The sequence below is a fragment of the Tursiops truncatus genome, chromosome 10 (assembly GCF_011762595.2).
Source record: "Tursiops truncatus isolate mTurTru1 chromosome 10, mTurTru1.mat.Y, whole genome shotgun sequence".
NCBI classification, from domain to species: domain Eukaryota; kingdom Metazoa; phylum Chordata; class Mammalia; order Artiodactyla; family Delphinidae; genus Tursiops; species Tursiops truncatus.
This window is the reverse complement of record NC_047043.1, coordinates 72423973-72449012: the sequence shown is the minus strand read 5'-3', so window position 1 is coordinate 72449012 and position 25040 is coordinate 72423973. Positions and strand designations below refer to the sequence as shown.

Genomic DNA, 25040 nt, shown 5'->3' with positions numbered 1-25040 from the left:
CCCTCCCTCTTAAGCCTCCCTCCCACCCTCCCTATCCCACCCCTCTAGGTGGTCACAAAGCACCGAGCTGATCTCCCTGTGCTATGCAGCTGCTTCCCACTAGCTAGCTATTTTACATTTGGTAGTGTATATATATGTCAATGCTACTCTCCCACTTAGTCCTAGCTTACCCTTCCCCCTCCCCATATCCTCCAGTCCATTCTCTATGTCTGCGTCTTTATTCCTGTCCTGCTCCTAGGTTCATCAGAACCTTTTTTTTTTTTTATGATATTGTTTATGCAGGTAGGGTAGAATTTTTAGGTCTGGGGCATATTTGAAATCATGTCACCTAATTTTTGCTGTACTTACTCTTAACATTGTTCAGTGATAGTTTTTCTACAGAAAAAAAATGTATTAGTATTTTAGTGGAAAGAAATAATGAGATTAGAAAAGTGCAAATAGGAGGCAAGGAAGAGCTCTGGAGAAGGCTGTGTTGATTTACACTATAGTTAATTACACTGTAAATATTGGTAGCAGTATATTTGAATGAAATGTCTTCTTGAGGAATTACTAATTTTATAATATTAGCAATTAGTACACCTAGACAAAGTTGCTAAAAAATGGGGGAAATATCACTCTTCTCCAATAAAAAGACAGTTTTTAAGGAAGCATCAATTCTTCAATATAGCAGCATGAGACAGGTTTGGAGATTTTAAGCCTTTTGTGTTACCTCTGAGACCTAAAGGAAGCAGAACATAAAAATGAGCCTCTATCAATTTGAATCAAACCTAATCTTTGTGATCATGGCTGTGGTCTAAATCTATTAAAGATGTTCAAATTCAGTGTCCTTGTTATCACTGCGGGTTGACCTGAGTTGTGAGCAGTAAACTTGTGTATTATAATTCTGGTTCAAAGATATGTGCTTGGAAAGTGAAACCGACAGTCAGCGTTTTGTGTCTGTCTATAAGCAGACTAAGAGTGTATATAAAGTGACAGGTGCATTTTTAGAGAAAGAAGCCCATAATGTTTTCCTATTTAGTAGGTGACAGTATGTCCCAAGATAACACAAGCTTAAGGAGCTGGAACAAGCATGGTTATTAAAGGCTAGCAGTTTCTCAGTTCAAACAAATTGAATTTTTTCATAGGCTGGAAGACTGGAAATATAGGGTAGAGTACTGAAATAAATTAGCATATTAAGTGAATTTATACACTCAGGCTTGTGGACACTTTCAAATTAAGGAAGAAATTTTATTACTTCTTCAAAGAAAAAGGCAATTTTTAAATTCTGTGTTTGATCTCCCTGTTGGAAGGGGCCTATATAATAAATTATATTATTTTGATGATTATCCAAAGAAGTGTGGTTATTATATTGATGGGAATCTTCACGTCTCTCTCTTTTTTCAGAATTACTGATTTAAGGAACATAAAAAGAAGATTGTATTTATCAACAGTCCATAAGGAACTGTCCTCAACCCCTCTTCATGCAAAAATCCCACTCTTCATGATCAAACGCAACATCGTAAGTGTCATGAATATTGCTTAAAATATTAAATTTATTTCAGCAAATATTAATTCTGGGCCTACTCTGTGTATGAGGCATTCTGTTAAGTTCCATGGTGGTATTAAAAATGAATAGAAATTTATACTCTTCTTTTTCTTCCAGTGAAAGAGCTTAAGATCTACTAGGTGGGAGAATATAATTGTTTGAATATCTAGGGTATCACCAAAACTGTGATTGGAAGCACAGTAGAGAGAGTAAGTGCTATTGGTACAGTGAAAGGGAAAGAAATCCATCTGACTGCAGGACAAGGAAAGGCTTCATGAAGGAGATTGCACTTGGCATGGACTTTGAAGGACTGTAGAATTTCAACAGGTAGAAATGAAAAACCAAGCATTCCAAGCAGAAGGAACAGCATGAGTAGAAGCATAGAGGCTGGAAAGTGGCACATATTTGGAGAACAGAGAATGATTCATCATTGTTGCCAGATTTTTTAAAATAGCCTTAAGGAAACCTCAGTTCTATAATCCAAGAGCCTGATATAGGTTGGGAGATTTGTGTAACCTCTGAGACCTAAAGCAGCATAATATATAAGTAGGTAAGCCGTAGGTTACTGGCTAATAAGTTTGGGCCTGATACGACTGACTAGTCTTTCTCAAATGTTAGTCATTTCAATACTACTCTCATGACTACCATGTTTGTGTACTACCTGTTCCAGTATGTACATAATACTCTCCTTTAAACCAACTCAGCCTTTTTTGACTTAAATAAATTTATTTTAAAAAAAAAACTTTATATCACACTTATAAATGGAAAACCAGTATAACTTTCCAGAAATAAAAATTAACCATAACAATAAAGATACTGAAAACAAAACAGTATTTTAAAGTGTAGCTAAGTACTGTTTCCTGTTTAGGGTTCTGTCCTGAGGTCTGCTCTTTATTAACAAGAGTTTATCAAGAGCTAGATACATGTTCAAGCTTTTTCTTGGGCATAATTAGGATTGAAAGAAAACTGATGGATGGAAATTTTTATTCTGTCATCTGTAGTCATTTAATGCCATGCCCATGTACCATCTAAAACCATTTCACAAACGGTGCACGTTCCATATTCTTTGGGAGCCACTTTAGCAGAGAAAAGGAAGCCATTAAAGCTTTTGGTTTGGAGAGGAACATACAGTCAGTTTTATGCTTTGGGAAGATTAATCTGGTAGTGACATTTGGAATGGCTTAGAGGGGCTGGTAAATGGAGATCGAGAGAACATTTGCCGTACTCCAGATTAGGGTTAATGAGGACTAGGGCGGTAGCAATAGAGGAATGGATGTAAGGTAACATCAGAAGCTTATGGTCCAATGAGCTAAGACATACTTAAACAGACCTTTTCCATATCATGTGGTACATGCTGTGAGAGCAGGACCCACTGTGAACTATGGAGCACCAGGGGAATGATCAGAGAAGGGCTTCTGAAGAAGGGGATGCCTGAGCTAGGCCTTGAAAGGTTATAAGAAGAGAGAAGGCACTAACCAGTTCAAGTTGGGGTGGTATTCCTAGAACAGAAAGAGTAGCATTAAGAGTAGCTGCATGAGATGTGTAGGCACGTAATAATCCAGTGTTGCTGAGGAGAGACCAGAATAGTAGGGAAGTAGTAAGGCTGGAGAAGAAAACAGGGCAACCTCCTGGTAGGGCTTATATTTATAGGCAGGGAGCCTGGACTTTTATCTCATAGGTGATAGGGAGCTTTTGAAGGACTTGCAGCAGGGGGGCATGGTCAGATTTGCATTTTAGATAGAACATCGCTTTGGAGAATGGGTGGGAAAGATGAGAATGGAGGCCAGCAGGACCAGTTAGAAAGTCAGTGCAGTTGTCACAAGAAGGTAAGAGAGCAGCAGTACCTGGCTTCTCCTAGGCACTCAATAATTATGTAAGTGGATGGATGAGTAGATGAATGATATAGGTGTAAGAGAGATGAGTCCTAAAGTTGGGAAATAGAAATCAGAGTGAAGATGAGGAAACAGAGTTGAAAAATAACTAAAAATTTTAATTGAAGATTAATTAAGTGTCAGAAAGGAAGAAAAAGGAAAAGTCAAGGATGGTTCTCAGTTGACTTTCTACTTTGGATGACTGGTGACAGAATCAATACCTAGAAATCCAGGAGAAAGAGCACGGTTAGAAAGGGGAGATGGAAATGTTGATAAAACAGTCTGAGACATTCAGATTGAGAATTTGGGGGGTACATAACGTTAGAGTCCTAGAGAGAGGTATGAGCTGGATATTTGGGCTTCTTCAGCATACAGGTGGCACTTACAGTCATGAGAGTGATGAAATTGCCTGCCTGCAGAGAGAGTAAGAATGGCAACAACAACAACAAAAGAGGCTAGAGGAGGAAATGCAAGGGCCTACCCAAGAAGAAGGGTGGGCAAAGGAAGAAGAATCCATGAAGGAGACAGGGCAACAATGAGAAAGTGATGTGAATCATGAAGCAAAGTACAGTGTGGTGGAAACCAAGGAAGTTTTGGTAAGAGAAAATGTCAAGATGTGAAAGTATTTGGGATGTGGCAATCAGGAGGCCATTAGTAACTTCACTAACAAGTTTTGGTGTATGAGGAAGGAGTCAGGACAGTGGGCCCTGTGAATGGAAGATGGAGACATGAGAGCATCCTGACCATTGCTTTCAGTAGGCTGATCCACTGGGCTTCATGTTCAAGTAGATATAAATAGAGGGGAGGAATCAGAGATAACTTTGAGGTTTTGAGTCTGGAAAACCTGGAGATTGAGCCGAGTAACAGATAGGTGCTGGATTTTGGAATAAATTGATGGTTTCTGTTTGCAGTAGAATTATTTTAATTCATTGTGTACTAAACACTCATAAATGCACAAAGATTAAATGCAAATACTTCAGTTATTAAAATTAAATCATTTAAGACGTTAAGGAAGTGCATTAGTCCTTACAAATGAAATTATATTCATCTTCTTATGTTTAGGTATGATTTCCTTATTCATCAAAGATTGTTTAGAGTTCAGTGTTAGGTGGTTTCCAAGAGCTGAACCATATATGAGACTAATACACTATTCTGTGTGTGGTTAATCAATCAGGTTTGTCATTACCTTGCTTTTGTGGGTTCAGTCACCCTTGTCAGTTAACTAACTCTGAAGTTTCTGGATATCATATGAAAATCTGAACTGATCATTCTGTACATGGCTATAATCTTCACACACACACACACACACACAGTGTACCCTCCATCCAGTGGCACTTGTGGGAATACAGTATCTGAAAATAAAATATTGTCTGTTAAAAGTAAACCACACAAATATCTTGCTGATATAGGAAGTAAACTTCATTGAACAATCTTTCATATTTAATAAATGAGTCTTTAAGAGGAATATGTGCTAGCAGTGCCAGGTATCTAATGGCATAAGAAATGTACTATTTAAACTAAAAAGAAAATAGCTGTAATAGGCCCTGTGGGGCAATGTGTCTTCGCTCATCTATCTACCTCATCTTCTCATCCCCAGTGAGACAGCTCAATAGAAAATATAAAAGAAAGGAGATGCAGGCATGAAAATTACATGTAGCTGTTTTAAAAAAAAACCCTAATGTGAAAAAATCAAACTGGTGTCTATATCTTAGGTGACTTCAGCTCATGCTAAATTTTGAAAAGCAAAATATCTAGAACTTGTCTTGAATCTAGAAAAATTGCTCACGTAATTCAAGGCAGTCCTAAGCAAAGACAAGGTATTTGTTTCTATAGTGTTCCCCATCCCAATGAAATCATCAAATCATAACTACTTGTAGTATGTCCTAATTATTCTATATTTTGTGAAATATAAACATGTAAATAATACATAGGAGTTAAGAACATGGCATCTGAGTTCTGACACTTATAGTTATGTGACCCTGTGCAAGTTCCTGTGTTCATTTTCCTCATTTATAAAATGCAGATAATATGAGGCATGCATACTACTAAGGTTCTTGTGGGAATGTACATGAGTTAATAAACATAAGGCTTTTAGAACAGTGCCTGGCATGGACCAAGCTTTAAATAAGGATTATATCTCCTATTTGCTCTTTAGGTGCTACTTCTTCCAGGAGACCCTCCATGATTTCCCCTCTGCTGATTGATTAGACATTTTGGGTACAGCACATCATTACCATTCACAAATTCATAATTCTTATAATACTTCTTCACCCTGCACTTTAATCGTCTGTTTACTTACCTGTCTCCCCTTTTAGGCTGTAAGCATGACTCATTTGGTTTTTATCCCTAGTGCCTATGTACATGGCATATAGTAAGTATGCAATAAATGTTTGTTGAACGAATTGACAAGTCTTAATGTGCCTTCTGACTTGGGAGATAAAAGAATGAGTTTATCATGGACAAATTGTATAAGCTTTCTAAATACGCCTGCCTATTCCATAAATGTCCAGGAGTACTCAAGCAAATATTAAGAAACTCGGTTCTAATACTTGCTCTCATTTCCCCTCATTTTCCTCCCAATCCAGGAGATGCTACAGCACCAGAGGGAGGGTCTTTCCTTTCCATTGCTAACATAGTCAATTCCAAATGAACCCTTATTGAATTAAAGCTGAATCTTGTTTAAGGGAAATTTCTAGAGAGAGCAGCAAAGTGACAGAGAGCCCTCCACCCATTTAAAATGCCATGCCTGGGGTCCTCCCTGGTGTTGGTGTGATGTTGGCCTCAGTTCTCTGCTTTTTGCCAAAGTCCTCTTCACTTCATTCTACTTTTTAAGAGCCATAGATATTTTGGTGATAAACCTCAAAATACAGTATTTTAAAAGCACTTCAGTTAACATTTTTAAATCAGGAGATTTCACATAAAATTTCTGACCTCTTTTTTAAAAAAATCAGAAGTTAACATTGAGTCTGCTTTCTTGCACAGCAAGCAATCAGATAGAGCAGAGTGGCAACTGCACACTTTTAATGGAGCTTTAAGCTCTCCTGTGAAGTTCAGTCCTCTCCACTCATAAGGATGTGGGTGCAGTCAGACCCTTCCTGCTTCACTCATTTAAGTGACCTGCCACGGCCCTCTAGGCATATAGTTTGCAACCCCTGATTTAGAGGATAATTGCCAAATGGTCCACTTTGCCTTGGTTCTTTAGCTAAAGCCTTCACATAACCAGAGGCAGCAAATAAAGTTAATATTTTTATAGCCACACCAACATGAATATTTATTTAGAGGCCACTTACTGTTCCAGTTACGATAGAATGTTCAACCTTTCAAATAAAAAAATTTATTTTTCATGTTAATCTTAATTATGATGGATTCATTTTAACATTTAAATTATAAAAATTTATATGTTTAATTTAGGTTTTCAATGACAAGAACAGTTTTAAAAATTAATAACCATCATATTAAACAGTGGGGGTAGCCACTTAGTCAAGACTCACTGAAATCAATCTTACTTCTTCTTTAATATAATTTCAGTCAGTTGGTGATGGTATCAGATGAACATCAATGTCTTGCCAGCAAAGTATGTATTAATGTACAGTGAATTTAATTCCATTTGAATAGGAAGTTCAGGTGTGAGATATTGCTGAGAATGAATCTTTCATTGGAGGTATAACAAAGTAGTATGATAAATTACAATGCCAAATTCTTTTAGTAACCTTTACCACTTAAATACCCAGTGTTTGTCATTTAGATAGATAGAATTACTCTTTAGGAGTTGTACTTTCTTGAACCACAACTCTGACGGAATATGTTATAGATTTTATTAGAAACTGAAAGAGTGGCATACTGTTTTTAAAGTTTCCTCTCAAAGATCATTTTTCCCATAGAGCCAGTGAGTTGGAAATTTTTGGTTCTTAACGGTATTTAATTTCTTAAATGCCATTGAATGAACAGAGAATGGAGGAGGCAGATTTTTTTAGATGTATATTTAAGATATAATTAGAGAATGTCTCTCAATGAAGTCATTCTAACCTAGAATCCACTGTAGTGTCTGTGGTACATATTTGAGGGTTTGTAAACGTTTTCATATGCATATCATTTAATAATACTTGTTTTTCACTCTCTCTACTCACCTGTCTAATGTGGGTGTTGAAGAGATTTGGGAAAATCTCTTTTCTCTGCTGACCCTGAATGGTTATGTGAAATAGGGACAACTACATAAAAATATTTGTTCTGGAAAATGAATGATTACCCAGCTTTAGGTCACCCTATTTTCAAATCACTTGAACAGGCAGAGTAGTATTAGAGGTAAAATGTGGCCTTGAGAGCTATATTGTAGGGGTTTGAAACCTAGCTGTCACTTCCTGTCTGTGGGCCCTTGGGCAAGTCAGTTATTTCTGTGTGCTTCAGTTTCCTCATTGGTTAGGTCCTGACAATTATAGAACCTACTTCATAGAGGAGTTGTTACTATTAAATGAGTTATTACTTAGAATAGTGCCAAGTTCATAGTAAGTGCTTAGTTAGTGTTAGTTGATATTGTTATCATTTTACTATTTTCTCTTGACCTGAATCTATGTTTTTTAATTTGTGAATATGTTATCATAATAAACGTCTGAACTTGCAGTTTATTTCAGTTAACAAATTACCTTTTGAGCCCCTGCTGTAGGCCAAGGTCTGTGCCAAAAGATGTGAATCCGAAGGTGAATGGTGCACAGTCTTCTCATCCATGAGATTATAATAGGCGGAGGAGGCAAACATATAAACAAGTTAATGATGATGGGCAGTGGTTAACACCAAACTAGTCTTAGGAAACAAATGCTGCTAAAGGAAAATATCAGACTTTTCTAGCCAAGTTGGAGTGTGTTATAAGTGGAGATATTTGTGCTAAATTGTGAATACACACAAATAAAAGCATGGAAGTTCATGTCACGTTTGAGCCCTTAACTGGGTTGTATAATGGCAATGTACAGAATCACAGTGCTGGAAAAGAAGACTGGATGAAACCATGAAGGGCCTTGAAAGCCATGATAAGAAATTTAAATTTTTAGTCCATTAGAGTTTTCTTTTTAAATTTTAACTTGGAGAAGTTTCACAATATTATCTGTATTCTAGAAAATGAGTACAATGTCAGAATAAAAAGAGCTAGAGGCAGAGAGACCAATTAAAAGGCTGTGTGAAGTCCCGGTGAGTCATATTAGCCTGAATTAGTGTAGTAGCAAAGAAGTAGAAGAGGAGAACAGATATAAAAGATACTTCAGGATTTAAATCAGTGAAAAAAAAAGGGAGAAAATGGCACTGAATTAATCTAGGGCTGGAAATTGGCAAAGTACATGTGCTACCAACAAGGGAAATATCCTGTAGGAGCTTAAATGACTGCTTAGATTGCTGTTTCTGCCTATGACAGAATATCTGGTATCAAACTGTCCTTCCTACTGTAAACAAATATAAAATTGGAAAAAATATTTGAAATAAGACTTTTCAACCATTTGGATAGCACGCAACATACTTTTAAAAATGAGAAACAAATGAGATGAGTCCTATGTTCCCAAGCTTTCTGAAGGCCCATTCTGGACTGCAGAGATGGGAGCCCAGACAGAGCATGGCATCTTGCTGAATAGAGAAAGAGATCAGAGTTAAGGATGACTGAGACTGAGGTAGCCAGAATTTGTAGGTTAGTGTATCTGAGAGGAGCTTCAGAAATATGCATCAGGGTCTTCTTGAACCTTTGTGCATGCTTACAGTAGGACCCCATGAAGTAATCACAGACGAGCCCCTGGGGAAAGAACACCTACTAAGCAGCTGTGACACACAGGGCTAGGAGATATTCAAGTACTGGCCAGAGTGAATAGGTATCACTGAACACATACAGGAGAAACTCCAGAAAGACAATATTACTTAGAAATGGAGCTTATCTAGTCCTGGAGAAAAGGTTACCTTAGACTTGACCTAACAAATATAAAAACTCACATCAAAAGATCAAGATGATGTGCAAATAAACTTCCACCTGGAACATCTTTAGGACACTTCTAAGAAAAACAACAAAATCCAAAAGCCCCAAAACATAGTAGCCATAATGTCCAGAATACAATTTTTAAAAAACGGATACTAGATAGGCAAACTGGGTAAACATGATCCATAACCAGGAGAAAAATCACAGGCCTTAAAATAACTATTATAAATATATTAGAGGATTTAAAGGAAACTCTGAACATAATGAGGGAGCAAATTAAGAGACCCCAATGGAAAAAGGAAACTATGGAAAGAAATTTGGAAAAATACAATGTTGAAATGAACGTTTCACTGGATAGACTTAACACTAAGTTAAACACTGGGGAATATCAGTAAAATTGAAGTCAAGAATATAGAAACTCTTCAAACTGAAGCACAGAGAGAAGGGAAAAGCCTGGAAAAAAAATGAATATAGTCTGAATGGCCTGTGAAACAGTATCTGTCAGTCTAATATATGTGTAATTGGAGTACTATAAGGAGAGCAAAAAGAGATTGAGCAGAAGAAACTTTATAGAAATCATGGTTGAAATTTTTCAGATTTTGAAAAATATACCCATAGATCCAGTAAGCTCAACAAACTATGAGCTGAGAAACACACAAAAACCACACCAAGATCACACCATGGTATATCATAACTAAAAAAAAAAAAACCCACAAAGATCACACCATGGTATGTCATAATTAAATTGCTAAAAATCAATGATAAAATCTAAACAAGCAGCAAGAAGAGAAAAAATCAATTATACACAAGAGAACAATGATAAAATATATCACCAGCTTTCCATCAGAAGCAATGAAAGTAGGAAGGCAATGAAATAGTGCTAGGGAAAAAAAATGTTTAAACCTGTCAACTTAGAATTCTTTATCTAGTGAAAATATTCTTCAAAAATTGGAGCAAAATAACATTTTCAGACTAAAAAGTTGAGAGAATTCGTTACCAGCAAACCTGCACTACAGAAATATTAAAGGAAGTTATTCAGGCTGAAAAAAATGTGCCAGATAGAAATTTGGATCTAAGTGAGAGAATGAAGAGGACAAGTAATGGTAAATTAATAGGTAAATCTAAAAGGTCTTTATTCATACCATAAATTCTTTCAAAGTATTTGATTGTTGAAAGCAAAAATAACAATGTAGAAGTAAAATATGTGACAATAATAACACAGAGATGGTAGTATACTTTTATGAGGTTCTAATCCAGAAGATATTCTAATATTTATTCAGGGTTAAATTGTTAGAAGTTAAAGATTCATATTGCAAACTTTGGCAACCATAGAAAAAAGTAAAAGAACAACTAATCAACAAATATAGGTAATCAACAAATTGAGGAAATTAATGGGGCACTAAAAATATATTCAATCCAAAATAGAGGAGAGCTAAACAAAGAGCAGATGGGACAGATTGAAAACAAATAAATTGGTAGCCTTAAACTCAAACACATCAGAATAATTACATTAAATGGAAATGGACTAAACACTCCAACAGAAATCATTATGTTGAATAAAAAGTGAGACAATTATATTCTGTTTATAAGCAGTGCACATTAAATTTAAGGACACAGGTAGGTTAAAAAATTTTTAATACAAAAAGTTTTACCTTGCAAACACAAATTATAAGAAAGCTAGAATGGCTCTCTATTAATATCAGTCAAAGTAGACTGCAGGACAAGGAATATTATGTAACAAGGCATATTTCATAATGATAAGGGGGTCAGTCATGTAGAAGATATAACATCCTACATGTGTACATAGCTTGTAACGGTGCTTGAAAATGCATGAAGCAAAAACTAACAACTGAAGAGAGAAAGATAAAAACACAATTATAGATGACGATTTCAACACTCCCCTCTCAGAAATTGACAGAAAATCAGTAAACTTGAAAAATGCTATCAATCAACCTGACTTATTTGACATTTCTAGGATGTTTAATCTAACAATTGCAGAATAACACTATATTCAAGTATGCATTGAATGTTCACCAAGATATATGGTATTTCAGGCTGTGTTAATCTCAGCAAAGTTAAAAAGACTGAAATCATACAAAGTACATTCTGTGGCTAAATGAAATTAGATGGAAATTAGTAACAAAAATATAACTGAAAAATCCTCAAGTACTTGAAAACAAAGCAACATACTTCTAAATAACCTATAAGTAAAAGAAAACTAACGGAATATTAGCAAATATTTTAACTGATATTTTTACTAATTTTAAATGGTAATGAAAATAAAGCATACTAAAATCTGTGAAATGCATTACAGGCATCTGAAGTGTGCAGAAAGAAATAATCAAGAGAATAAGACAGTGAAATGGAAAATGGGCAATGGAGAAAAACCACTGAAAACAAATTTGGATTTTTGAAACTATTTAGTAAGTGATAAACCTAGACTAATCAAGAAAAAAAGAACACACACACATTGTCAATATCAAGAATAAATGTAAGGAAAAAGGAAAATAAGGGAATATTATGAACAATTGTATACTAATAAATTTGACAACTTAGATTAAGTGGGAAAATTCTTTTAAAGACACATTACTAAAACTGATACTAAAAGAAATAGAAAATCTGAGTAGCCTTATATCTATTTTTAGAAACTGAATTTGTAATTTAAAACATTCCCACAAAACAGTACAGGTGCAGATGGCTTTATGGGTAAATGTAACCAAACATTTAAGGAAAGAATAATACTGTCTCTCAGATAATAAAGGAGAAGGAACATTTTTCAATTCACTTAATAAAATGCGGCCAGCATAATTCTGATACCAAAACCAGGAAATATATTAATTCCCAAAAGAGAACTATAAATCAGTATCACTCAAGAACATAGACACTTGGATCCTTAATATCATGACCAAGTGGTGTTTATTCCAAGAATTCAAGGTTAGTCTTACACTTGAAAATTAGTCAGTGTAATTTTTCACATTAACAGAATAAAGGGAAAAAGTCATAAAGTCATCTCAATGTATGTAGAAAAATCATGTGATGAAAATTCATTAGCCATTAAAATGAAAACTCACATCAAACTAGTAATAGAAGGAAACTTGTTGAGCCTGATAAAAGGCCTCTATAAAAAACCTACAACTAAATCATACTTAATGGTGAAATACTATCAATACTTACCTCCTAAGTTGGGGAACAAAGCAAAGATATCCACACTGACTGCTTCGATTCAGCATTGCATTAGAGGTCCCAGCAAGTGCAATAAGATAATAAAGAGAAATTTTAAAACATACAGATTGAAAAAGAAGAAATAAAAGTTTCTTTCTTTGCAGACAACATAATCATCTTGTAGAAAATTCTAGAGAGGGCTGCTGCCATGTCCTGCCTGCTGTCTGCTGCACACAGTGGGGTGTTGCTCCGGGACCTTACTTCAGACGTGCAGAGACTCTCCCTGGAGTGTCTCAAATGCATGCAGTGTGCATGAACACTGGATTGGGATCAGTGAGCTGAAAGGTACAGAGCAGCAAGCTAGGCTGGATGAATCCCTCTGGATTGTGGACGGAAAAGACCGTGAGCACTGTTCGTTTTAGAAGGGTCTTCACGCTCTGGCCGGGTGTCAGGCTTGAGCCTCTGAGGTGGGAGAGCCGAGTCCAGGACATTGGACCACCAGAGACCTCCCGGCCCCACATAATGTAAATCAGCAAGAGCTCTCCCAGAGACCTCCGTCTCAACACTAAGACCCTGCTCCACCCAACAGCCAGCAAGCTCCAGTGCTGGATGCCCCTTACCAAACAACTAGCAAGAGAGGAACAAAACCCCACCCATTAGCAGAGAGGCTGCCTAAAATCATAATACGTTCACAGACACCGCAAAACACACCACCAGACACGGCCCTGCCCACCAGAGAGACAAGATACAGCCCCACCCACAGGAGCACAGGCACCAGTCCCCTCCACCAGGAAGCCTAAACAAGCCACTGAACCAACCTCACCCACCGGGGGCAGACACCAAGAACAATGGGAACTACAAACCTGCAGCCTGTGAAAAGGAGACCCCAAATGCAGTAAGTTAAACAAAATCAGAAGACAGAGAAATATGCAGCAGATGAAGGAGCAAGGTAAAAACACACCAGACCAAACAAATGAAGAGGAAACAGGCAGTCTACCTGAAAAAGAATTCAGAGTAATGATAGTAGAGATGATCCAAAATCTTGGAAATAGAATGGAGAAAATACAAGAAATGTTTAACAAGGACCTAGAAGAACTAAAGAGCAAACAAACAATGATGAACAACACAATAAATGAAATTAAAAATTCTCTAGAAGGAATCAATAGCAGAATAACTGAGGCAGAACAACGGATAAGTGACCTGGAAGATAAAATAGTGGAAATAACTGCCACAGAACACAATAAAGAAAAAAGAATTGAAAGAGACCTCTGGGACAACATTAAACGCACCAACATTCAAATTATAGGGGTCCCAGAAAAATAAGGGAAAAAGAAAGGGTCTGAGAAAATATTTCAAGAGATTATAGTTGAAAACTTCCCTAACATGGGAAAGGAAATAGTAAATCAAGCCCAGGAAGCGCAGAGAATCCCATACAGGATAAATCCAAGGAGAAACATGCCAAGACACATATTAATCAAACTATCAAAAATTAACTATAAAGGGAAAATATTAAAAGCAGCAAGAGAAAAGCAGCAAATAACATACAAGGGAATCCCTATAAGGTTAACAGCTGATCGTTCAGCAGAAACTCTGGAAGCCAGAAGGGAGTGGCAGGACATATTTAAAGTGATGAAAGGGAAAAACCTACCACCAACATTACTCTGCCCAGCAACGATCTCATTCAGATTTGACAGAGGAATTAAAACCTTTACAGATGAGCAAAAGTTAAGAGAATTCAGCACCAGCAAAACAGCTTTACAACAAATGCTAAAGGAACTTCTCTAGGCAGGAAACACAAGAGAAGAAAAAGACCTACAATAACAAACCCAAAACAATTAAGAAAATGGTAAGAGGAACATACATATCGATAATTACCTTAAATGTAAATGGACTAAATGCTCCAACCAAAAGACACAGACTGGCTGAATGGATACAAAAACAAGACCCATATATATGCTGTCTACAAGGGGCCCACTTCAGACCTAGGGTCACAATCATATAGATTGAAAGTGAGGGAATGGAAGAAGATATTCCATTCAAATGGAAATCAAAAGAAAGCTGGAGTAGCATTTCTCATATCAGGCAAAATAGACTTTAAAATAAAGACTATTATAGGAAACAAAGAAGGACACTACATAATGACCAAGGGATCAATCCAAGAAGAAGATACAACAATTGTAAATATTTATGCATCCAACATAGGAGCACCTCAATACATAACGCAAATGCTAACAGCCATAAAAGGGGAAATCGACAGTAACACAATCATAGTAGGGGACTTTAACACCCCACTTTCACCAATGGACAGATTATCCAAAATGAAAATAAATAAGAAAACACAAGCTTTAAATGACACATTAAGCAAGATGGACTTAATTGATATTTATAGGACATTCCATCCAAAAACAACAGAATACACTTTCTTCTCAACTGTCCGTGGAACGTTCTCCAGGTTAGATCATATCTTGGTTCACAAATCAAGCCTTGGTAAATTTAAGAAAATTGAAGTTGTATCAAGTATCTTTTCTGACCACAATGCTCTGAGACTAGATATCAATTACAGGGATAAAACTGAAAACTACAAACACATGGAGGCTAAACAATATGTTACTAAATAATCAAGAGATGACTGAAGAAATCAAAGAGGAAGTCAAAAAATGCCTAGGAACAAATGATAATGAAAACACAATAACCCAAAACCTATGGGATACAACAAAAGCGGTTCTAACAGGGAAGTTTATAGCAATACAGTCCTACCTCAAGAAATAACAAAAACGTCAGATAAACAGCCTAACCTTACACCTAAAGCAATGAGAGAAAGAACAAAAAAAAAACCCCAAAGTTAGCAGAAGGAAAGAAATCATAAAGATCAGATTGGAAATAAATGAAAAAGAAATGAAGGAAACAGTAGCAAAGATCAATAAACGTAAAAGCTGGTTCTTTGAGAAGATAAACAAAATTGATAAACCATTAACCAAACTCATCAAGAAAAAGGAGAAGACTCAAATCAGCAGAATCAGAAATGAAAAAGAAGAAATAACAACTAACACTGAAGAAATACAAAGCATCATGAGAGATTACTACAAGCAATGATATGCCAATAAAATGGACAAGCTGGAAGAAATGGACAAGTTCTTCGAAAACCACAACCTTCCGAGACTGAACCAGGAAGAAGTAGAAAATATAAACAGAGCAGTCACAACACTGGTATTGAAACTGTGATTAAAAATCTTCCAACAAACAAAAGCCCAGGACCAGATGGATTCACAGGTGAATTCTATCAAAATTTAGAAAAGAGCTAACATCTTTCCTTCTCAAGCTCTTCCAAAATAGAGTAGAGGGAAGAATACCCCCAAACTCATTCTACCAGGCTACCATCACCCTGATACCAAAACCACACAAAGATGTCCCCCCCAAAAAAAGAAAACTACAGGCCAATATGGTACTGGCACAAAAACAGAAATATAGATCAATGGAACAGGATTGAAAGCCCAGAGATAAACCCATGCTCATATGGTCACCTTATCTTTGATAAGGGAGGCAAGAATATACAATGGAACAAAGACAGCCTCTTCAATAAGTGGTGCTGGGAAAACTGGACAGCTACATGTAAAAGAATGAAATTAGAACACTTCCTAACACCATACACAAAAATAAACTCAAAATAGATTAAAGACCTAAATGTAAGGCCAGACACTATAAAACTCTTAGAGGAAAACATAGAACACTCCATGACATAAATCACAGCAAGATCCTTTTTGACCCCCCTCCTAGAGCAATGGAAATAAAAATAAACAAATGAGACCTAATGAAACTTAAAAGCCTTTGTACAGAAAAGGAAACCATAAACACGATGAAAAGACAGCCCTCAGAATGGGAGAAAATATTTGCCAACGTTGCAACTGACAAAGGATTAATCTCCAAATTATACAAGCAGCTCAGGCAGCTCAATATCCAAAAAACACACAACCCAATCCAAAGTGAGCTGAACACCTAAACTGACAATCTCCAAAGCAGACATACCGGTTGCCAACAAACACTTGAAAAGATGCTCGACATCACTAATCATTAGAGAAATGCAAATCAAAAGCACAATGAGGTATCACCTCACACCTGTCAGAATGGCCATCATCAAAAAATCTACAAACAATAAATGCTGGAGAGGGTGTGGAGAAAAGGGAACCCTCTCGAACTGTTGGTGGAGATGTAAATTGATACAGCCACTATGGAGAACAGTATGGAGGCTCCATAAAAAACTAAAAATAGAACTACCATCTGACCCAGCAATCCCACTACTGGGCATATACCCTGAGGAAACCATAATTCAAAGAGTCATCTACCACAATATCATTGCAGCACTATTTACAATAGCCAGGATATGGAAGCAACCTAGGTATCCATCAACAGATGAATGGATAAAGAAGATGTGGCACATATATACAATGGAATATTAGCCATACAAGAAACGAAATTGAGCTATTTGTAGTGAGGTGGATGGGCCTAGAGTCTCATACATAGTGAAGTAAGTCAGAAAGAGAAAAACAAATACCGTATCCTAACACCTATATATGGAATCTAAAAAAAAAAAGAACTGGTTCTGATGAACCTAGGGATAGGACAGGAATAAAGACACAGACATAGAAAATGCACGGGGAGGGGAAGGGTAAGCTGAGGACATGGGGAGGGGAAGGGTAAACTGGGACAAAGTGAGAGAGTAGCATTGACATATATATACTACCAAATATAAAATAGATAGCTAGTGGGAATTAGCTGCATAGAACAGGGATGTCAGCTCCGTGCTTTGTGACCACCTAGAGGGGTGGGAAAGGGAGGGTGTGAGGGAGGCACAAGAGGGAGGGGATATGGAGCTATATGTATGCATATAGCTGATTCACTTTGTTTTACAGCAGAAATTAACACAACATTGTAAAGCAATTATACTCCAATAAAGATGTTTTAATAAAAAAGAAAATTCTAAGGAACCGACAAAAACTAAAGAAAACCTAGTAACGTAATTGAGTTTATCAAGGTCACAGAATACAATGGCAGTATACCAAAATCATTTGTTTCTATATATTTCTATACGAAGTTGTAACAGTAAACAATTGAAAATTTTAAATCTTAAAAATATTTACAATACCATGAAAAATATGAAATATTCAGGAATAACAAAATATATGTTAGACCTTTACAGTGAAAGCTATAAAACATTGCTGAGAGAAATTGAAGACCTAAATAAATGGGGGAATGTTGTTTATGAATCAGAAGACTGTATTTGTTAAGCTGCCAGTACTCTGTCAGTAAATCTGTTGGTTCAATCTAATCCCAGTTAGAATCCCAACAGGCTTCTTTTCTTTTTTTTTTTTTTTTCAGAAATTAAGAAGCTACTTCTGAAATTTACATAGAAATTCAAAGGTCCTAGAATACCCAAAACAATTTTCAAAAAGTAAAATTTATACCTCATGATTTCAAAACTTGGTTTAAGCTTACAGTAATGAAGACATTATGTTCTTGACATAGATACCAATAAAAAGTTCAGAAGTACACCCACACATGTATTGTCAGTTGATTTTCAACCAAGGCATCAGAGCAATTTTTTGAGAACTAGAACTTCTGAGTATTCATATAGAAGAAAGAAAAATGAACCTCAACCCATACTTCATACCATTCACAAAAATTAATTTGAGATGAATCATATACCTAAATGTAAATACTAAAACTAAAGGGCTACTTTAAGAGATTTCTTAGGACCCAGAAAGCATTAACCATAATAAAAAATTAATTGACAAAATGGGCTTCAATAAAATTTAAAACTTCTCATCCAAAAGATATTATTAAGAAAATGAATAAGCAAGGCACAAACTGGGAGAAAATATTCTTAATACATATAACTGACAAAAGACTTGTATTCAGACTATATCCTACAACTCTATAATAAAAAGACATAACTTTTTAAGGCAAAAATAATTAAACAAAGATTATACATTTGGTTAAATAAGCATACGAAGAAGAGCTCTATACCATCAGTCAGGGAAATTCAGATTTAAAACACAGTTACCACCACTACTTCATTCACTAGAATGGCTAAATTAAAAGAGACGGGAAATACTAAATATTGTTGAGATGTAAAGCAATTTCATAAATTTCTAGTGTAAAGGAAAATGGTATAACCACTTTGGAAATACCTTTAGAAGTTTCTCATAAAGTTAAACATTTACCCTTTGACCCAACAGTTCCACTTCTTCGTGTCTATTCAAGGAAATGAAAATGTGTGTACACAAATTTGAATTTCACAACAGTTTTATTTATGATAGCGGAAATCTTGAAATAACACAAGTGTCCAACAACAGAAGACTGAACAAACAAATTGTGGTCTATTCATAGTGAGCTCCTACTCAGCAAAACAAGAATGAACTACCAGTACATGCAAGAACACTGATGAACCTCAAGTCTTAGCCTAACTCTAAGAAGCCATTTACTGTGATTTCATTTATATAAAGTAATAGAATAGACAAAATTAATCTAAAGTGAAAGAAGTTAGTACTTGCCCTTAAACGGTATGACTGCTGAGATTGATAGGAGAGCTGCACAAAAGATCGGTCTGCGGTGATCGAAATGTTCTATATCTTGATAGGGTATGGTATACAGATGTATGAAATGGTCAAAACTCATTGAACTGTACCCTCAAAGTCTATGAATTTCACGGTATGAACGTCAAAAAGAGCATATGGTTAAGATACATTGAGCATTTACCATATGCTAGGCACTATTAGAAGTGCTTACATGTATTTAAACATTGAATCCTAACAACTGTATGAGAGATTTGTCATTATTATCACCATTTTACAAATAAGGAAAGAGAGGCACAGAGAGGACAAGTAACTGCAAAGATTATATAACTAGTAAGTGGTGGAACTGGAATCCAAATCCAGACAGTTTGGCTCCAGGGCCCAAACTCTTGCATCCCTCGGAAGAATATATTTAAAAGGTGTTGTCAGTAGAGGTTAACTGGAAGGAGTTGACAGATAAAGGAATAGAATATAATTCAGAATTTTTAAAGTATTTCAGGGTAATTAAATTAAATCTCAAGATATGGCCACGTGAGTGGATTACGGAGTGAAGAGGAGAGGAAGACTTTAAGAAAAGGTTAAGGGACTTTTAGGGTGTTGAATCAGAAGGTAAGATGAACCTGATCCCAGTATTTTCCAGGAATGTGTGTATAGGATGGTGCTTGTGTACCTGAGGAGGTAGAAGGAGTGACTGGGGTGTGATGTGAAGCTGAAAGGGTGGAAGAGCCTGTCTCTGCAATGCCTCAGGCTCCAAAGAAGATAGAGATTCCCAGTCAGAAGAGCAAACTCTCTTCTAGTGCCACCCCGCCCCATGGCCTCAAAATAGGGGGCTGTAGAAGCGCAGGTGAACTGCATAAGTGAACTTCAACTCCAGACTTGAAGGGGAAGTAATATCTCAGAGAAAAGCCAGGTTTCAGTTAAGGTAAGGTGTGTAGGACCCTTAGAAGAATATAAAGAATATAGGTACTTTTCAGTAGTAAGAATTTCAAAGGGCACAGTGAAAGGGTGACTTGAGGATTAGCAAGAGAAAGATGGGACAGCTGTTTCAGGAAGAGATAGCTTGCTGGAGGAGGATAGGAACTGGAGGTAGAGATTGATTGCTGAACATGTATAATGATGACACTTCTACAAGGAATTTGCCTTTCCTTGGTTCAGCCATGAGCTACTACCCTGGCAGCCCCAACCTCCAGTCATCAACTCCCCTCTCTCCATATAAGGACTTGTGGTGATTTACTTTTCCTGGAGAAATTGCTTTTAATACACTAGTAATAGGTAATTACTTCCCCTGACCATGTGGAAATTACTATTGCAATCTCTCTGCTTACACCACTTAATAAACACAATATGATGGTGAAAAAGATAGATAAAGTCATTGTAATCAGATTTTCTCTTGAGAAATCAAAGCTAAAGTGAAAAATTATTTTAAAAGGAGCAAGAATAACAGTCCTAAAACCTTGTTTTTTGTTATTTCAGGAGCATGAAAACTCCTGAATGAGGTTCTAAAATTCTGGGAATTCTAGAATGAGGTTCTAAAATTCTGGGAAAAGATGCACTTTAGGATTTCTAGGTTATGAAATTGTAATTTTTTGTTTGTCATTCCTTTTTAGCAAGGCAGTGCTGGCTAGAGCTGTGTACTGTTAGCGACTCAGGCTCTTTACACACAGGCAAAATAAATCCAGTTGTCTTCAGATCTTTCCTACGGTATTGGCAGAGAATAGGGGCACAGGAAATCAAGAGTTCTGGGACAACCAAGAGCTTGTTATTGCAAGCTCTTGAATGTGTGTGTGCGCGCGGGAGGGTGTGTGTGCACGTGCATGCATGTGTTTCACCAGTACAATGAAGCCATATGGCCAAAACATTTCAGTAAAAACTAGAAACTGATGCTTTGAATAATGCTTTCACCCTTTGGCAGTCAGTTGTTTCACGTAAAATTCCATGCTGGAACTAAATACCATAAACTCTCGTATCAATCCAAGAAACAGACTAAACAGAACTGTCTCTTCTTTATCAAGATTGCTGTCTTTCCTGTGCTTATTTCTTAAGGACCCATAATTATAAATATTTTAGATCAAGAGCTCTTCCCTGATGGCCTAGAGTTGCACATAGGAATAAAGTGATTAGAGATCAAGAAAAATGTCAAAAAAGGGATTTTAAGAGTGAATGATATCCCCAAGGATAATGAAAATATTTTATAAAGATCAGCTGTAATTCAGATAACCCACCTGTTGATAGTAGAGAGTTCGTACTCTTTTCTAAAACTTCAGAAAATTATCACAGAATTTATATGAATAATGAGTTATTTGTGGAATCTTATGAAAATTGTAACCTTTATAAATATCAGCTAAACCAAAAAAAAAATTCTATCCACTAAACTAAAAAAAATTTTCTATTTCCTCTAACCAAGGAAGATTTGTGAAAGATATTCCCATCTTTTTCAGGAATTACTCCCATCTGTACTTCTAAGGGATGGATTCACTAAATAACTTACCAGTTCTCACACATTTATGGTGTTTGTCGAATGATGATATAATGAAAGATTGAAAATATTTGTGTAGGCATGTATGTATATGCGTGTCTTCGTATATTCACACACACACATGCATACCATTATTTGTTGAATACTTTCCATGAAGCATGAAGTCCAGGCAGAGGGAATAAAAGCAGTTTGACTGGGATATATAAGAAGTGTATAAATCACACCTACAACACAAGCAGCAAAATCAAAAGTAAACAACAACTGGGATTACATCAAACTAAAAAGCTTCTGCACAGCAAAAGAAACCATTAACAAAGTGAAAAGACAACCTATGAAATGGAAAAAATATTTGCAAGCCATATATCTGATAAGGAGTTAATATCAAAAAATATACAAAGAACTCATACAACTCAATAGCAAAAAAACAATCCAGTTAAAATGGACAAAGGACCTGAATAGACCTTCTTCCAAAGAAGACATACAAAAACCCAACAGGTATATGAAAAAATGCTCAACATCACTCGTCATTAAGTAATTGCAAACTAAAACCACAGTGAGATATAACTCATACCTGTTAGAATGGATATCATCAAAAAGACAAGAGATAAATGTGTATGATTGCAGAGGAAAGGGAACCTTTGTGCTTTGTTGGTGGGATTGTAAATTGGTATAGCCACTATGGAAAACAGTATGGAGGTTCCTCAGAAACTTAAAAATAGAACTACCAAATGATCCAGCAATTCTTCACTTCTGGGAACATAGTCAAAGGAAACAAAAGCACTAACTCAAAAAGATATCTGCACCCCCATATCCATTGTAGCATTATCTACAAGAGCCAAGACATGGAAACAACCTGTGTCCATCTATAGATGAATAGATAAAGAAGTTGTGGCATATATGTACAATGGAATATTTTTCAGCCATAAAAAAGTGAGAAAATCCTACCATTTGCAACAACATGGATAGACCTTGATGGCATTTTATGCTAAGTGAAGTAAGTCAGATAGAGAAGGATAAGTACTGTATGATCTCACTTATATGTGGACTCTAATGAAAACAAAGCAAAACAAAAACCACCAGACTCATAGAAAAAGAGATCAGATTTGTGGTTACTAGATGTAGTGGGGGGCAGGGGTGAGGGCAGAGCAGGAATTGAAGGAAGGTAATCAAAAGGTACAAACTTCTAGTTATAAGATAACTAAACACTAGGGATGTAACGTACAGCATGGTGACTATAGTTAACACTGCTGATGAGCTATATAGGAAAGTTGTTAAGAGAGTAGATCCTGAGAGTTCTCATCACAAGGAGAAATGTTTTTTTTCTTTCTGTTGTATCTGTATGAGATGATGGATGTTAACTAAATCTATTGTGGTAATCATTTCACAATACATGTAAATCAAATCATCATACTGTACACCTTAAACTTATACAGTGATGTCAATTGTGTCTCAATAAAACTGTGGAAAAAAAGAGAAAAAAATGGGTGTAGAAGGTAAGGGCCTGGTTTCCTGGACTTGCGCTGTTTAAAGGAGGTCAACACCAATTCCCAAGCAGATCTGGCAGATTCTGATTGGGTCTCCAGGTGCAGCCAGCTGGAGGGTTCATCTAAGCAGAGAATAAAGGGGGAGGGTCCTGAGAAAAAATGCCCAACACATTCCCATACCTCCCTGGGCCTGGAAGCCCTTATTAGTTGTTCAAAATGAAACTCAGGTGTCACCTCCAAGCATTTCCTAGATGTAGGAAGACTCAAAATATTTATTTCAAAAAAAAAAAGATAATTTAAAAAGCAGTTATTAACTCTAGAAATCTAAAGAAGTTGCATAAGGAAAGGAAAGGTAATCATAGAGCATCACTTGGCTCAGTTGTGTACAATATTTCCATAGTCACAATAAGGAAAACACAGAATATGAATTTTAAAGAAAAGAGAGAAAGAGAAAGAATGAGAGATAATTATCTAGGGAGGATGGAGTCAGGAAAGTTACGTGTATAAGTGAGCTAAAAATCTTATCTACCATAATAGGAAGTCAGCAGATAATGTCTAAAATTGATGAATCAAGAGGTATTATTTTAAAATACAGAGAGGTATTATTTAAAATACAAGAGGTATTATTTTAAAATACAGTATGATTGCATGAGTGGAAAAGTGACAAAGGGCTACATTTTGTATAAAACTTTTGTTAAGCCTGTGTCTAACACCTGATAAGCACTTAGCACCTGTGGGGAAGAATGGATGAATGCGATTCCTGATGGGACAAACCAGCTGAAAGATTGGAATTGGGGCATAATGTTAAGTTTTTAAGGAATGGAACCCAAATTTGTAACAACAATAATAACGCTAGTATAATAATGTTAATAATTAGTGTTGGATAGCTGGAAACCCCAGTACCTCCATATAACCTGAGTTTTACCAAGCCATGGTGTTTCACCATATGGCATGCATACTGGATTTGTCCCTTACATTTCACTTCCTATGCTAGCCTTCAAACCAGACCCTCCTCACTTCATGCTTAAATGACTGATGGAGACTAATTGGTGCTTCTGTGCCTCAGTCTGTCTCTACTCTGCCTCAGCCTTCTTCCCAGTACCACTCTACCACCCCAAACATTCCTGCATCAGGGTTAATCCAGACTTCCAATACTCTACTTTTCTCACATTCTCCTTCAAGAACCACAGTGACACTTGACCCTCTGGGATCCAAGTGTCTCTTCTTGATCTTCCAGCTCCTCCAGAACCTGGCCTCACTGCCCTATCCCACATTACTTCCCACACTTACCCAGAGTGCACCATTCCGCTGGTCAAGCCAGTCTCATTGTTACATCACACTCAATCCTATCTCCTACCTTTTATTACAACTGACTCCTTTTTCCCCAAAAGACTAGAGCATTCTCATCACCTGGGAATAAAATGTGACTGTTGAGACATATACAAAGAAAATAATTTTACATATTTAATCAATAATTTACTGCAATCTCTTTTACTTTTCTACTATGGAAACAAGCTCAGGTTCTCCTCCATATTAAAATCAATACTTCTAAATGGAATTTGACTTTTAAAATGACATTATTATTTCCTTAATTAATATATCTTTTAATTTTGATAAGTTAATAAAATAGACCTTATATAAACTGTGCTTCTAAGCAAATAATGGAGGAGCCTAATATTTTAATCAAAGCAGAGACAATTTTATTTTTATTTATTTTTTCATCTTTATTGGAGTATAATTGCTTTACAATGGTGTGTTAGTTTCTGCTTTATAACAAAGTGAATCAGTTATACATATACATATGTTCCCATATCTCCTCCCTCTTGCATCTCTCTCCCTCCCACTCTCCCTATCCCACCCCTCCAGGTGGTCACAAAGCACCAAGCTGATCTCCCTGTGCTATGCGGCTGCTTCCCACTAGCTACCTCCCTTACGTTTGGTAGTGTATAAATGTCCATGCCTCTCTCTCGCTTTGTCCCAGCTTACCCTTCCCCCTCCCCATATCCTCA

The 25040-nt window shown here is 36.3% G+C and overlaps 1 protein-coding gene and 1 long non-coding RNA gene across 19 annotated transcripts in view; one reads left to right on the top strand and one right to left on the bottom strand.

Annotated features, from left to right (window-relative positions):
* Positions 1–25040, top strand: part of CFAP20DC (CFAP20 domain containing) — a 291535-nt gene that overhangs the window by 91785 nt on the left and 174710 nt on the right. For all 17 annotated transcript variants that reach the window (XM_073811274.1, XM_073811284.1, XM_073811278.1 and 14 more), the window contains one exon: positions 1384–1498. In XM_073811274.1, the coding sequence (XP_073667375.1) occupies positions 1384–1498 (115 nt within the window). The remainder of the gene's footprint in view (positions 1–1383; positions 1499–25040) is intronic.
* LOC141279781 (uncharacterized) lies at positions 584–24275 on the bottom strand. Of its 2 annotated transcripts, none has more exons than XR_012334660.1 (3): positions 24201–24275; positions 8037–8106; positions 584–718 (listed from the first exon to the last, which is right to left on the bottom strand). It is a non-coding gene; the product is annotated as an uncharacterized lncRNA (long non-coding RNA). The 2 variants fall into 2 exon arrangements; XR_012334659.1 differs by having other exon boundaries at positions 8037–8109; positions 24201–24266.